This window comes from Phragmites australis, chromosome 22, assembly GCF_958298935.1.
Source record: "Phragmites australis chromosome 22, lpPhrAust1.1, whole genome shotgun sequence".
Classification (NCBI taxonomy): Eukaryota; Viridiplantae; Streptophyta; class Magnoliopsida; order Poales; family Poaceae; genus Phragmites; species Phragmites australis.
The window spans coordinates 16127130-16141151 of record NC_084942.1 but is presented as its reverse complement, the minus strand read 5'-3'; the positions used below and the strand labels follow the sequence as shown (position 1 = coordinate 16141151).

General features: G+C 42.8%; 1 protein-coding gene across 1 annotated transcript; it reads right to left on the bottom strand.

Moving 5' to 3' along the window:
- Window positions 1-1350: 1350 nt before the first annotated feature.
- Window positions 1351-5425, bottom strand: LOC133904227 (pentatricopeptide repeat-containing protein At3g29230-like). Its single transcript, XM_062345687.1, has 2 exons — window positions 3088-5425; window positions 1351-2248 (listed from the first exon to the last, which is right to left on the bottom strand). Exon 1 carries the CDS (start codon window positions 5362-5364, stop codon window positions 3865-3867), a length of 1500 nt encoding a protein of 499 aa, XP_062201671.1. The 5' UTR covers window positions 5365-5425; the 3' UTR covers window positions 1351-2248; window positions 3088-3864.
- Window positions 5426-14022: the final 8597 nt, after the last annotated feature.

Here is a 14022-nt window from a genome sequence, read left to right as displayed (position 1 = left end):
ATGTCCCATCCGTTGGACTCCTCCATGCTTACCTCACCCTGGTCAATCGGTCTACCCTGTCCCATCACCGGTCTCGCACGCGCGCATGTGAAGCAGCTTGACATGCCTGCAAGCCTGTCTCGTAGCGTTTAATGCTATGAGACGCGACACGACATCTCTGTGCCGGCCATGACCTGTCTGTCAGGGAGGAGTGCTTGTCCCGCGACCCGCGAAGGCTGGTCGTGAGATTTCCTCATGTGGTAAGGATCCTGGTCGCGACAACGCAGACTAGTTGTGCGGTGGGACCCTAGTCGGGAAAAAAAATCTTTTGTCAACTAGTATTGGCTGGTGTGGGCCCTAGAATAGGGGACCCCTATTCTATACATCGACATAATGCAATAATGGAAGATTAAATATATTTTTAGAAGGAGGAATGCGATCTAACTTTGTATTGTGACCGTTTGATCAACTTGGATGGACGGTGGAGATCGATTAGATCTATCATAATTTTTGCATTTTATAGTAGTATAGATATATTTTGAAATGTCTGAAAGACAAATATTGGACATCTAGATATGAAAGATAAATAATGTAAGACTAAATGTATTTTTGAAATGAGAAATATTATCCAATTTTGCACGATGACCGCTTAATCAACTCGGGTGGACAATAGAGATCGATCAAATCTGCCACAACTCTGCATTTCATAGGAGTACTAGCAACTGCACATGTGTTTCACATACGTGAAATCAATCAAGTATATAGAAATAAAATAGTAAAAAAAATAGCATAACAAAAAAGAGATTTGGACACATAAAATTCACAACATAAGCATGCAATTTTAAAAGGGAGAGGCATAGTGAGTAACTGGACAGGGTATGGAGGGGATCATATAGTCCAAAGTTGACCATTCGTAGATACACATTGAGGAGGATAACAATGGTGACCGATTTATGAGCGGATGAAAATAATTCCTCCATAGTACCTTGATGAATGTATAGAAGATAAATATTGAACGTTTAGGTATAGAAGATAAATAATGGAAGATTGAATGTATTTTTGAAATGCATGAAAGATAAATAATAAGAGATTAAATATATTTTTAGAAAGAGGAATGTGATCCAATTTTGCATAGTAAATATTTGATTAACTCAGGTGGACAGTTGAGATCGATTAAATCTACCATAACTCGTGTATTTTATAGGAGCATAAATAAATCTTAAAATATATAAAAAATAAATATTAGACGTCTAGATATGAAGACAAATAATAGGAAACTAAATGTATTTTTAAAAATAGAAACATGATCTAACTTTACACAATAACCGTTTAATCAATTCAAATCAACGGTGAAGATCGATCTAAACAACTCATACATATTATACAAGTATAGATATAAATAACGAAACTGCACCCACTTTACAACTTTTTGCACCCATGGCGCATTTTACTCCGTACAAAACTACTAACGCTTGCAGTAAAACCGTACAATTGCGATTAGCTGGTAGACATCAAGAACTGATCTGTAGCCAAATACGGCCTCGGGAGCTTCTGTATCTTCTCGATCGCACGATCTTGGAGCACAAGAATTGGAACTCAGCATGTTCTAATTTGATTCAGTACTACCCGGGCGACGAAGCACCACCGCTTCTCATTTGATTCAGTCGCCAATCACCCTGCCAGTTCCCCTTCCATTGCCTCATGAATCGACCCACTCCTTCCCCTTCGACAGCTCCCGCAAGAATCGACTCTAGACCAGGGCTTACAAATTTGAAAGATATTCGCAAATATCAACGAATATAGACTGGTTCGATCTCAGTCGCATTACGAAAATCGATGCTCATCGGTTGAATTTGAATTTAAATTAAAAAATTTACAAATTTTGGCTGAATTCTCACTGAATTCTTCGAATTTCGATCGATATTCGAAGAATGCGCTGGGGAACGCATTTCAGTGCTCAAACGCATTTGTAAACCCTGCTCTAGACATTCAATTAGCACTCGAGAAGCGGAACAAGGGGACGGTCCAACAAAAGAAACGGCTGGAGAGTACGTCGTGCGAGTAGAAGAGGGCTACCCAGCGCCATGTAAGCATCGCTAGCCATCCTGTTGCAGTCCACGTCAAAAAATGCACCTCCGAAACAAGTTCAGTGATCCCCTGGAGCATTTCACAAGATCTATGACTTGCTTGCACCCACCGCACAAGATGTTGTGCCTCAAATGGAATTTACTCCAATAAAAGGCCTTGAATGGTACTAGCAATGCAGTTCCTGGAAAGGGACGGACCACTTTGTAATATCAGCTTTGTTAAATCTCTGAAAAATTTCATAATAACCATGCCATCCAGAAATCATTGTCATATTGTTGCTATGTAAATTTCAATCGGACGGTCTGCATAGAGCAACAAATAAACTATGCAATTTCATTGGCTGTTTCCCACAAATCCTAACATTGCTATCTTATAGCCTTCCCCTGCGTGGTAATTGCTGACAGCTAAGGACATCCACCTATTAGTAGTGTTTAGAACTTCAATCAGAACCTTTGTTTCATATGCAATATATGGATACATCCTAAAAATAAAATTTCAATTATAATTACTCTCTGTCGGAAAGTTTGAAACACATGACGAAAGTAGACATCTCACATCGACCACAAATCAAGCCTAATAAATGAGCTTGACATATTGTAAAACCTTGTTCGACTTAGGTCCCTTATGGTCCCACTCTTACCCCAAACTCCAAACTACCTCACATTTTTCATTTTCATTTCTGATACTCATCTTTAGGCTCTAAGTTGAACAAGGTTTTTTTTTTGTGTGTGTGTGTGTGTGTAGAGAGAGAGAGAGAGAGAGAGAGAGAGAGAGAGAGAGAGACTCATCTCTAGTTATTGTATATCTTCCTATGTGCTTGCTTGATTCTCGTATTTTGTGGCGAATACTGAAACTTTATTTTGTAGAAACATAACCTCAATGACAGATGATTATTAAATTCAGTGATGACTGGATGCAAAAGAGCATCAAGGACTAAGGAGTTTCATATGTCATAAAGGCTACAATACAATATTTAGAAGTGCAAGAAAACATATCAAGAAAAAAGTGAAAGAAAGTTACCAGCAGAAGTCCCAAGTTTGAACATATCCAGTATAGACTGAATTTGACAGACAGACATGCTTCTTTGCAATTTTTTCTTCTATTTAGCTTCTTCCATAATTGCCCAAGATAACATGAACAAGTCCAAACCACTGATCTTATCTGCAATAATCCTGCTTGACGCAAAGATCCACCAGCTCAATGTGTCATTAAATCAAGGACCTCCTCACAAGAGCAGTTAAGAGTGACTTGTATCCAGCTTTCAACACATACATGATATCAATATCTGTCATTCTACTTATCAATCTATCTGCAATGCTGCATCATTTCTGACACTACCTTAATAATACTTATGTGCAAGTATATGCAGTTCTGACATAAATTAGCTCACAAGTCACAACACCATACCTGGATCGGATTTGGCACCTTTTCGCACACATTGCACTGTTTTTGCAGTCATTGTGAAACGAAATTATCCTTGAGAAAGCACCTCTGGAAAGTTACACTTGAAGTCATAACCTTCAGCTTTTGAGACCTCTCCTAGTCAAACTCTTGGATGTAAACTTCTTCATCGTTGTATGTCATGTTATTGTGTATAAAGAAATCCAGCATAAGAAGTGACCACCTCTACTTTCGTATACAGCAACTCCGATCTTAAGTCATTTGCAGATAAAAATGCTCCAGCCTACTGTAAATCTCATCAAAATTGGGGTGGCTGAAATCTCCCATCAAGAACTCATGAACAACACTGTCCACTTCAACCCAGCTGCACCCTACCGTTTTGTCAATACCCTTTCCTCACATTGATTGCCACACAGTCTCAACAGCACCCCATCGCAGACCTTGAGCAAGTGTGTTTGCGAGGAGCACATAGTTGCCAGGATTCTTTGGTTCTATCTTAATGAGTTCTCTTGCTGCGATCTTACCCACTTCAACATGGCAATGCTTCCTGCAGGCATTGAGCAAGGCACCCCAGACACCTGCATGTGGCTTCATTGGCATTGTCCGCACTAAGAAGAGTGCTTCTTCAATGAGCCCAGCTCGGCCATATAGGTCCACCATGCAAGCATAGTGATCCCGCGACTGCTCAATCGCATAGGTTGTTCTCATGGACTCGAAATAGCGCTTTCCATCATGAACTAGTCCAGCATGAGCACAGGCTGATAGAACACCAAGAAAAGTGACCCAATCTGGCTGCAACCCTTCCTCAGCCATCTTATTGAAAATCTCAAGTGCATCTCTGCCGTGTCCATGCTGCGCAAGAGCACTGATCATCACATTGTAAGAGACAATATCCTTTGGATGTGTCTCTAAAAACAAGAAATGGGCTTGGCTGACGCTACCACACTTGGCATACATGTCAACCAATGAATTCTGCACATGGCAGTTCATTTCGACACAACCCTTCGTCAAAAGTCCATGAACTTGTCTTGCAACTGACAAAGAACCAAGCTGTGCACAGGCAGACATCAACACTGCCATCGTCGCGGCATCAGGTTGGAACCCTGAAAGACGCATCCGATTGAACACCCTGACTGCATCAGCCCACGACCCCTCCTCCGAGCACAAAGAGATCATCATGTTCCAGCTGTTCACATTCCTCTCCAGCATCTCTTCAAACAAGCCCCTTGCGACAGCAGCCTCCCCCTGTTGCAAGTACCCCGACATGAGTGTATTCCAAGAAATTGAGTCCCTCTCCACCATTGCGTCGAACACCTCCTGTGCAGCCGCCACATTCCCTGCCTTGACATAGCAAGCCACCAGGGTGTTCCCAAGCACCACGCTCCTCACAGGCATTTCGTCAAACAGCCTCCTCGCATCCTCTGCCCGGCCAAGATTCCCATACATGTCAAGCAACGCAGCGCCCACGTGCGCAGAGCATTCCAGCCCTGATTTCCCCAGGAACCCGTGCACCTGGAGCCCTTCTCGGACGGCTCGCAGAGCCGAGCAGGACCTGATCACGGGGTTCGCCGTGAAGGCATTCGGGCGCGGGCCGCGCCGGAGCATGAGCCGGAAAAGCACGAGCGATTCCTTGGCCGAGGACGACGCGTGCCTGGCGTAGGCAGCAATGGTGGCAGTCCATAGATAAACGTTGGCGGGGTCGGCGGGGACGGCGCTGTCGAAGACGGCGCGGGCGTGACGCGGGGAAGGGGACGAGGCGATGAGGGCGACTGCGGCGCGGGCGGGGAGCGGGAGGCCACGGAGGAGGAGCTGCGCGTGGAGCTGCCTCGCCGCCACCAGAGTCGTCGCGCGGCGGGCGAGGCCGACCAAGAGTCCGGGGAGAGGCGGCGCCGGCATGGAGACGCCCGGGAGGAGGTGACAGAGCCGCGCCGCGCCGCGCCGCCGTGGTGCATTGTTATTTGTTGGGGCGCGGGTAACTGTTGATATGGGTTGCTCTTGAACCCAAATCATCTACATGAAGTACATAACTCCCTTCGTTTTTTAATAGTTACCAATTTCGACCACTTTATTTTTAAGTAAATTTTACAGAAGTATAAACATCTTGACATAATACATATAGAACTAAGACTTACATCGCATGTTTTACAGAATTACAACTATTTTGGTACTTAGTTACTATAAAACTACAACTTTATGATAAGACATGTTACTAACATTTGTTACCACGAGACTATAACTTTTTAATACTTCTTAAGTTTTAGTTATGTGAAAAAAATCCCTAGAATGATTATAATTATGTGGATATTACATTAAAATAGTAGTAATTATGTGAAATTTACTCTTAATTTTTGGAAATATTCATCACTTCGTGCTTTCCAATACATACTTTTTCATTCTTGTAATGTGCCTAGTGATTAGATCATCTTCTTCGAGTTTTGAGCTCATTATGTGTCTGAGACATTGCTGAGGGGCACTTCGATAATTTTTATTCAAACTATGATTGCCTTGGTATGCCTATGGAGTCAAATTTGTCATTTATATAAAACTGAAGAGAATATATTATAGGACTTGATATGAATATTGCCCCCTTCATTTTAAAATGGAGAAGTCACGCATTAGTTTGTCGAATGCGCTATCACTACATCAGAGAGCGCAAAAGCAAGATTCATGTTCTCTGTGAACCCCAACAAATATATAGAGAGCGAATGGGAGGTGTACGAGCGGTGGACGGTCAATGCGGGCTTGCCACAACAATGATCACGTTGGGTGGGTGTGGATACTGTTAGAACTCTATTGATACAGTAAATAGAATAGATAGAAGGAAGTTCGTATCATTTCATTGATTGACATAGTGTACATTTATACACTGAAGAGATCAGCGGCAACACTCCCCATGATCGATTCATCATATATATGTTGATCAATGAATAACTCTCAAAAACCCTGTAGGAAAGAGTGCAATATGTATGACCTAATGATCATAAACAAGTTATAAATTAAGGATTAAATTCTCCTGAACTCTGCAATTCTCGAAGTCTTCTCATGTCAATTCCACGAATATATTTTTAGAATATTGAAGTGGGCAATAACTTAGTGAATAAATCTGCTAGATTTTCATATATTTATGCTCTTGGATGGTTTGGATGTCTTCGGTGCATATGAACTTCTCTGGACTCCAGCCACTTAAAATGAATGAGTGGAGGGGTATTTATAGCCTCAACCCCGTGAACTAGCCGTTATCCCAACGACTCAAATTTTCTGTGAACACCAGATGATCCGGCGTTAACAGAGGTACAAGCACTGGACCATCCGGTGTGTACATTCTCAAAAACTAGCAGTTGGAACTCCACTCAGAGTTCTTCTGAACACCGGATACTCCGGTGTATGCATCCTCTTTATCACAGGATTACCGGTGAGTTATCTTGAGCCAGACCGCGTCAAACTTCTTCTCTGCACAAAAAATACAATGAGGGATTTCTTAATGAACACACACGGACAATAATCGTTGTTAGAGTAACCTTTTTGAAGAAGAAACTCACTTAGTCGGTTGTATCATATTCTACCCGACTGTTTCAAGCCATAGAGTGAATTTTGCAACTTTACACAAAACATGTTGTGATTTGCCTTAGGGTTTAAAATCTTAAGTCCTTCAGGGACTTTCATCTATATATCCAAATCAAATGACCCATATACATAAGTGGTCACCACATCCATTAATTTCATGGATTAGTCCATTTGAACCGCCAATGAGATTAAGTATCGGAACATTATTCCACTCATAACAGGAAAATAAGTTTCATCATGATCGATGTCGGGTCTCTGCGTGAACCCTTGTGCTATAAGCCTCGCTTTGTATCTCACCACCTCATTGTTTTAATTTCTTTTTTGAAGGAAAACCCATTTTGATCCAACGGGGAAAACATTTAGAGGAGTAGGTATTACAGATGTAAATACCCCTCTTTTAGCAAGCGAGCTCAATTCTGCCTCAATAGCCTCCTTCAATTTGATCCAGTCTGAGTGCTTAAGGCACTCTGCCATGGTCTTAGGTTTTGGATCTACCTCGAGGTTTTTAGCAATATTTGAGGAGAAATAGATATCGACAATTGTAGTCTTACAGCTATAAGATTCTCCTAAATCAATATAATTTGTGGAAATTTCATGTACTTACTCTAATTCGTCAGGATTTCCCATCACCATGGAGTTAGGTTGTTCCGATGTCCTAGCACCAATATTAGTGTGCACAGTTGTGAAGAGCATCCAATCGGTGCCCATCAACAATAGGTTGATTTTCATTTACTGACTTAGAAGATGTCTTCCTTTACTTCCATGATTGCTTTTCAGAAGAATTATTTGCAAACAGATTTCTCCCTCTCTTACTGGGATGTGGTAGATGAGTGGTTTTATAAGGTACATCAACTCTTTCTGGTGCATTCGTTGTAGGAATATAAGACTTTGTGATACCCTTGTGGTCAGTAAATGCATCTGGCAGGTTATTTGCAAGGCGTTGCAAATTTATGATCCTCTGAACTTCTTGTTTAGATTCTAAAGTACGTGGGTCTAGAGATTCAAAACCAATACCATTCCAATTGATTTCTCAACACATTATGGTACAATTCTCCCCCTAATTCCGGGAAATTATCTTCGTCGAAGATGCAATCAGGTACCAGGCTATGAACAAGTCCCCTATTAGACGCTCGAGGTATTTAATAATTGACGAAGAATTATACCCCACATATACATCTAATCTTCTATGAGGGCCCATAGAAGTACACCGCAGTGGTGGAATCAGTACATACGTAGCACAACTGAAAATTCACAAATGGGAAATACTTAGTTCATTTTCACGTACTATTTGCAATGGAGAGGTTGCATGATCTGCAGTTGGTCTAATTTGAATCAAATTTGCAGCGTGCAAGACCACATGACCCCGACATGATGTAGGCAATTTGCACTGTAAAGTGGTCGAGCAATCCATTTTATTGTCTTGATAAGAGATTCAACAAGACTATTTTGAGTATGAATATATGGTACTGAATGCTCTAGACTGATACCTAGAGCCATGAAATAATCATTAAATGCCCTACGAAGAGAACTCAATAGCAATGTCCATTCTAATGGACTTTATCCTTTGCTTAGGATAATTAGCTTGTAATTTGATAATTTGAGCCATTAATTTTGCAAACACATGGTTACGTGTGTACAAGAGGCACAGATGGGACCAGCGAGTAGATGCATTGATAAGCACCATAAAATACCTGAAGGGTCCAGATAAATGTTCAATTGGACCACATATATCTCCTTAAATACGTTCAAGGAAATTAATATGTTCATGTTTAATTTTAAGGTAAGAAGGCCTTAGAATTAACTTCCCCGTGGCATAGGCGGTGCACACAAAATCAGATGATTATAGGAATCGTGCAATATTTATGTTGTGACCAACGGAATTGTGAATAATTTTTCTGATCATCCTAATGCTAGGATGACCAAGGTGATTATGTCAAGTCTTTAACTTATCAAGATTTTGAAATTTTATTTTAAACGCAACATGTGTTACGGGTGTGATGTACGTACAGAACAATCCAGATGATAATGAGGGAAATTTCTCGAGTACCTCATTGTTAAATATGTTGGATTTTGTAAGAAATAGGAATTCATCACCATTCTCAGTTTGAGTTTCAATATGGAAGCCATTAAGACGAATGTCTTTATAACTGAGTAAGGTACGAGTTGAATCAGGATATAAGAGTGCATTCCCGATTACTATGGCTCAACCCGAACCCACAATCAACGCATCATGGCTGGCGATGGTTATAACATTTCCATGTTTCTTATGTAACGTATGAAAATATTTTTGCTCCTGCAAGATTATACTAGTGGTACAACTATCCATTAAACATATTTCTTCTTCCTCCATCTGGTTGCGTCCTGTAAAAGATTATATATATATATATAAAGTAGAAAATTCAGTAAGAAATTTAACTCATATATAGAATAGAGTGCTAATATTATTTAATACATGTTAGAGGTACATGTTTAGATACAAATGATATAATATACAACACTTAATAGGACAATATTAGGCTAATGACAACTAGGATGAGTCGTAGATCTAAGAGAGGTCTCCAAATATATCTTGGGAATGAAATTCCACGATCATATCATCCACATTGAGGGGTCGTCCTTCTTCTGATGAACTATATCTTCATTGTTAAGAGGAACATCTTGAGAAGATCCCGCGACCATATCGTCAGCAGATTGTTCGTTGAAGTGTGCTTCCAATTTGTGTCCACGAACTTGCTCGCCTTTCCCAATAGAGTTGAGATATAAATCCACCAAGTGCCTATGAATCCGGCATTTGCTTGTATGATGATTCTTACATCCACAACGCTGACAAGCTTGAGAGTTGTCTTTGGCATTATTCTCGAATTAACCTTTGACTTTGGCAATGCCATGCCTTTTCTGCATATTGGATGACTTCCACTTTCCTTTGCCCTTCCGGTTGTTCCATTTATGGACACGAAATTTATTAGTATTCTGAGTATTAGCATGTACTTCAGGAAGTGGAGCAGCGCCCGTTGGGCAGTTATGATGAATTTTCATAAGGAGTTCATTATGTTTCTCTGCCTGAAGCAATGTATAAATCAACTCAGAATACTTAGTGTATTTCTGTTGGCGATACTGCTATTGCAATACCTGGAACGACGGATGCAAAGTGCATAAATCTTTTCAATCATGTCATCATCTAATACAGTTTGACCATAGAACTTCAGCTTGGCGCAGATTTTGTGAACTTAAGAGTTGTAATCTGCTACGAATTTGAAATCCTGAAAGTGAAGTAGAGACTAGTCGCGTTGAGCTTCTGGTAAGATGATAGATTTCTGTTACTCATAACGCTCCTCGAGGGAGGTCCATAAAGCTAGCAGATCTTCCTCCATGACATACTCATTTTTTAGTCAGGGTGGAGGTGATGATGCAGAAAAACCAAAGTGGCATATTTAGAATGCTCAGGCATTGGAGGTGCATTCTCCGGCTATGGAGTTATGGTGGCAAGGATCTGCTGGGCAGCCAAACTGAATTTAACATCTTGTGCCCAAGTCAAGTAATTACTGCCATCCATAGCAAGTTCTAGGAAATTCTTCTTAGGAAGATCAGCCATGTTCTACATGAAAAGGCATGTATTAATTTACTAAGAGAGTAAATTAATAGCAAATGTTGTAATTGCTTGTATAAAAATGCAAGATATCTAAAAATACAAGTGATGTAGACCTCGATATAGTACAATTGATAAATCGTTACTATGATATTAGACTCTATTCATGATGAAATAGGTGACAATAATCATTGCTAACATATAGGCTATGTACAAAATGTGGGATAGACACATTAAAGGTAGTCACCAAAATGGTGTAGACCTTGCAGTATTGGATGAGATACCTCGCTGCTATTGACATGGACTCCGTCCAATTAAGGTGGATAGCTCGCTTCTATCGAACTTGCAGTCGTAGCAAATACCAAAGTCTCCAATACCTTGCGCTATGCTAATATTATAAAAGTTAATCATCAATTAAGTTGCATTTTTATGAGTATTCCAAAAAGAGACAATAAGAGATTGCATGGAATAAATAAGAGTGTATTAAACATCAATATATTGAACATATTACAGAAGTAATATAGTTACCATACATAAATACACAAGATTATGCAATTATTTGAAGCCAGAGGACTAAAATGTAGAAAATTACAATGTAATAGAAATTATATTAATATTGGAAGCGCATAAAATTGAAGAACACGAAGGGTTAAAATGCTAAATTGCGCTATCCAATTTGATTTCGGCCAGATGGGCCTTTTGTCTTGGCGCGGGCCAGTGGAGGTGGCGGTCTGACTTGGCATAGCCCATGGCAGCCTGGTGGCTGGCCAACACGTACCGAGGACGCGACCCGTGGAGCAGCAGTGTTGCACGGCTCACTGATGAATCAGCCTGAGCTCGGGGTGGCTCGGTGCAGGACTGATGGCACGGGGCGCGGATTGGCTATGTGTGGGTCGTTGGCCGACATGGCCCAAATGGCCGGTGTGCCATATAAATGAGGTCGGGGAGGCCGGCTAGGGTTTCCACGCCCCTCCCCTCCCCTACTCTTGTGCATCTACACAAATATCGATACCGCCACCATGCCGAGGGCGCCGTTGAGCTGAAGATGCGACCGACTTGTTGTTGGCCTGGCTGTCGCATGGTGGTGATGTGTCCCGCCCAGCGATGGAGTGCCCCGCCCGGCGGGCGAATCGGCGCATCCAGCCGGTGGTTGGCCGTCGGCGCGCACCACCACCTCCTCCATCGCCTCTAGGGTGGAGCCAGCCTAGGGCCGATCGCCGGTTTGCTTAACGTGGGTGGTTGCCGCCTGTGTGTGCTCCTCGGTCCGATGGAAGTCGAGGAGCATGCCGTCGGTGAGACCAAGGCCCATGGGATTCCACGGGTGGTGAAGCCCAGGCCGCCGATTGGCTGCAGCGGTGGTAGTGTGGCGAAAGGGAGGGGGCGTCTCCACCAAGGGTGTCGGGACAGAGATGGTGAGAAACGCTGGCGAAGAGGAGCCAGCTGTGGATGCCTGCGATGGAGATTAGCCTCGGGTGTCGGTGAGAGAGGCACGACAACCGATGAGGGAGGCATGACCATGTGCTCCAATTGTGATGGCCTAGAGTCATTAATTAGGTCATTAAGCATTAATGAACATCATTAGCACCATGTTTATTGTTTGAGCAAGTTTTAACATGAAATTCAAATTAAACATAAACTGCTAAAATCAATATTAATTGGTGCATTGTGAAGCATCTCACAAAGTTGTTATGAAACATAGGAATGGAAACAATTTAAGAAATTTTTCCATGCCATGTGAAGAATATAAATGAATTTTTCCAAATGTTTGGGAATTACTTTCAAGTCATAAAAATTTTGGAGAATTTTAATTGAAAATTGGCTCAGGCTATTGAGGTCAAACAAGTAAAAATGGATTGCAAGTGAATTGTAGTTTCACACAAAAATGGTCCCACAAATTTTGGACCCCGGGAAGATCTCCAAATGGTTGAGAGAGGTGGAGAGATATTTTTCACCGGACAGCTATTGTTCATTGCCCATACCCTCTCTGCCCGTCGCTTTCTTTGACCGTGGAGGCCGACAGCCAATGCCGCGTCATCGGAGAAGCTGGCCATGGCTTTGAGCCTTCGAATGGAAGCATCGTCACCCTTATCTCCTCCCCCTCGCTCTCTCTGTGCTCACTTCTCTCACTCACCAGCGCGCACAGAGTAGAGCAGAGTGCACGGCACCAAACCGCCGCCCATTTTCCTCGCCGCATAGCTCATCCCCACCCCAAAAAGGTCCCTCAGAGCCCCTTGAAGGACAGCCCAAGGTCATCTCTGGTGATTCACACGAGAGCCCCCGCCTTCCTGGCCAAAATTCAGGTTTGCACAGTGGTCTTCTTCAACTCCGGCCGCCTCGGGCCGCCGTCGATTCCGCCGCCACAAGCCTTATCCTCCGCGAATTGAGCCCGGGTGAGCTTCCCCTTGAGTCCCTCAACCTCTTGCATGTGACGGATTCCCTCCAGCCTAACGCCGGTGCGTGGTGCCATGGTGGCCCGAGTCGCATTCTCTGGCCGCGCCCGCCTGACATGAACCCAGCCGATGGGTTCACCGTGGCGCGCTGAGACTCCCACACCTAGCCCCCGACCGTTTCCCCTCCGGATTCGCACCGACCCGTCACGCCGGGCATTCTTCCTCAGCTCTGGCGTTGAGCTCTGTGACTCCACCGTCGACTCCCTAATCCTAGCCACCTACGTCCAAGCCAAACCGCCGGTGAGCTTCCCTATGCCACGTCCGATCTTCGGCGCATGTTAATTGGCCTTTGGCTCGACGTCGGCGTGCCTCTCCTCGAGGGTTGACCGCCGCCATGCCCGTGGTGCTCGTCGCCAGCTCTGTTTTGGCTGGGCCTTCTAGTCAATGGACCCCAAATCGAGTTCGCCCTCATGAGCTGAGCCTCCTGCTGCCCTCCGCTAGTCGAGCCGTGCCACCGTCGCCGTCGGTAAGGCCAGGCCGAGCCGGCTGGCCCGCCAGTGCACTGTGTAGTCGGCCTCCTAGCAATTTTGACCCAAGTCAAACCAGTCGGCCCCCTTTGTCAGCCGTTGTGGCTAGAGTCCCCGGGTGAAAAAGGGTTTTTGGCCTTTTAATATTCGGATTAAATCAGAAAATGCAAAATTGATTTATTGTTGTACTATTAAATCGGTTGGAACTTGAAAAATTCATAGGAAATTGTATGTTGCTCCAAAAATTATGAAACTAATTTTGTTGGGTTTGTATGAGCATAATCTGCATGTTAAAAATACTAGGAGCTATGAAATATGTACTGAAATTTCATTGGTTAATAAAATAGGTTTAAGATTTATTAATCCATAATTAGTTTTTGGTAACCCCAAAATTGGTGAGGTCAATCCTGTTAATCTCATTATTATACCCAGTTTAGTAAAAAATTACTCACACTCATGTTAAACATAGTTAATTTTCTAATTAGGT

What these genes read in the sequence shown, in the direction of transcription:
- LOC133904227 (XM_062345687.1), bottom strand. Translation starts at nt 5,364, where the DNA reads ATGCCGGCGCCGCCTCTCCCCGGACTCTTGGTCGGCCTCGCCCGCCGC.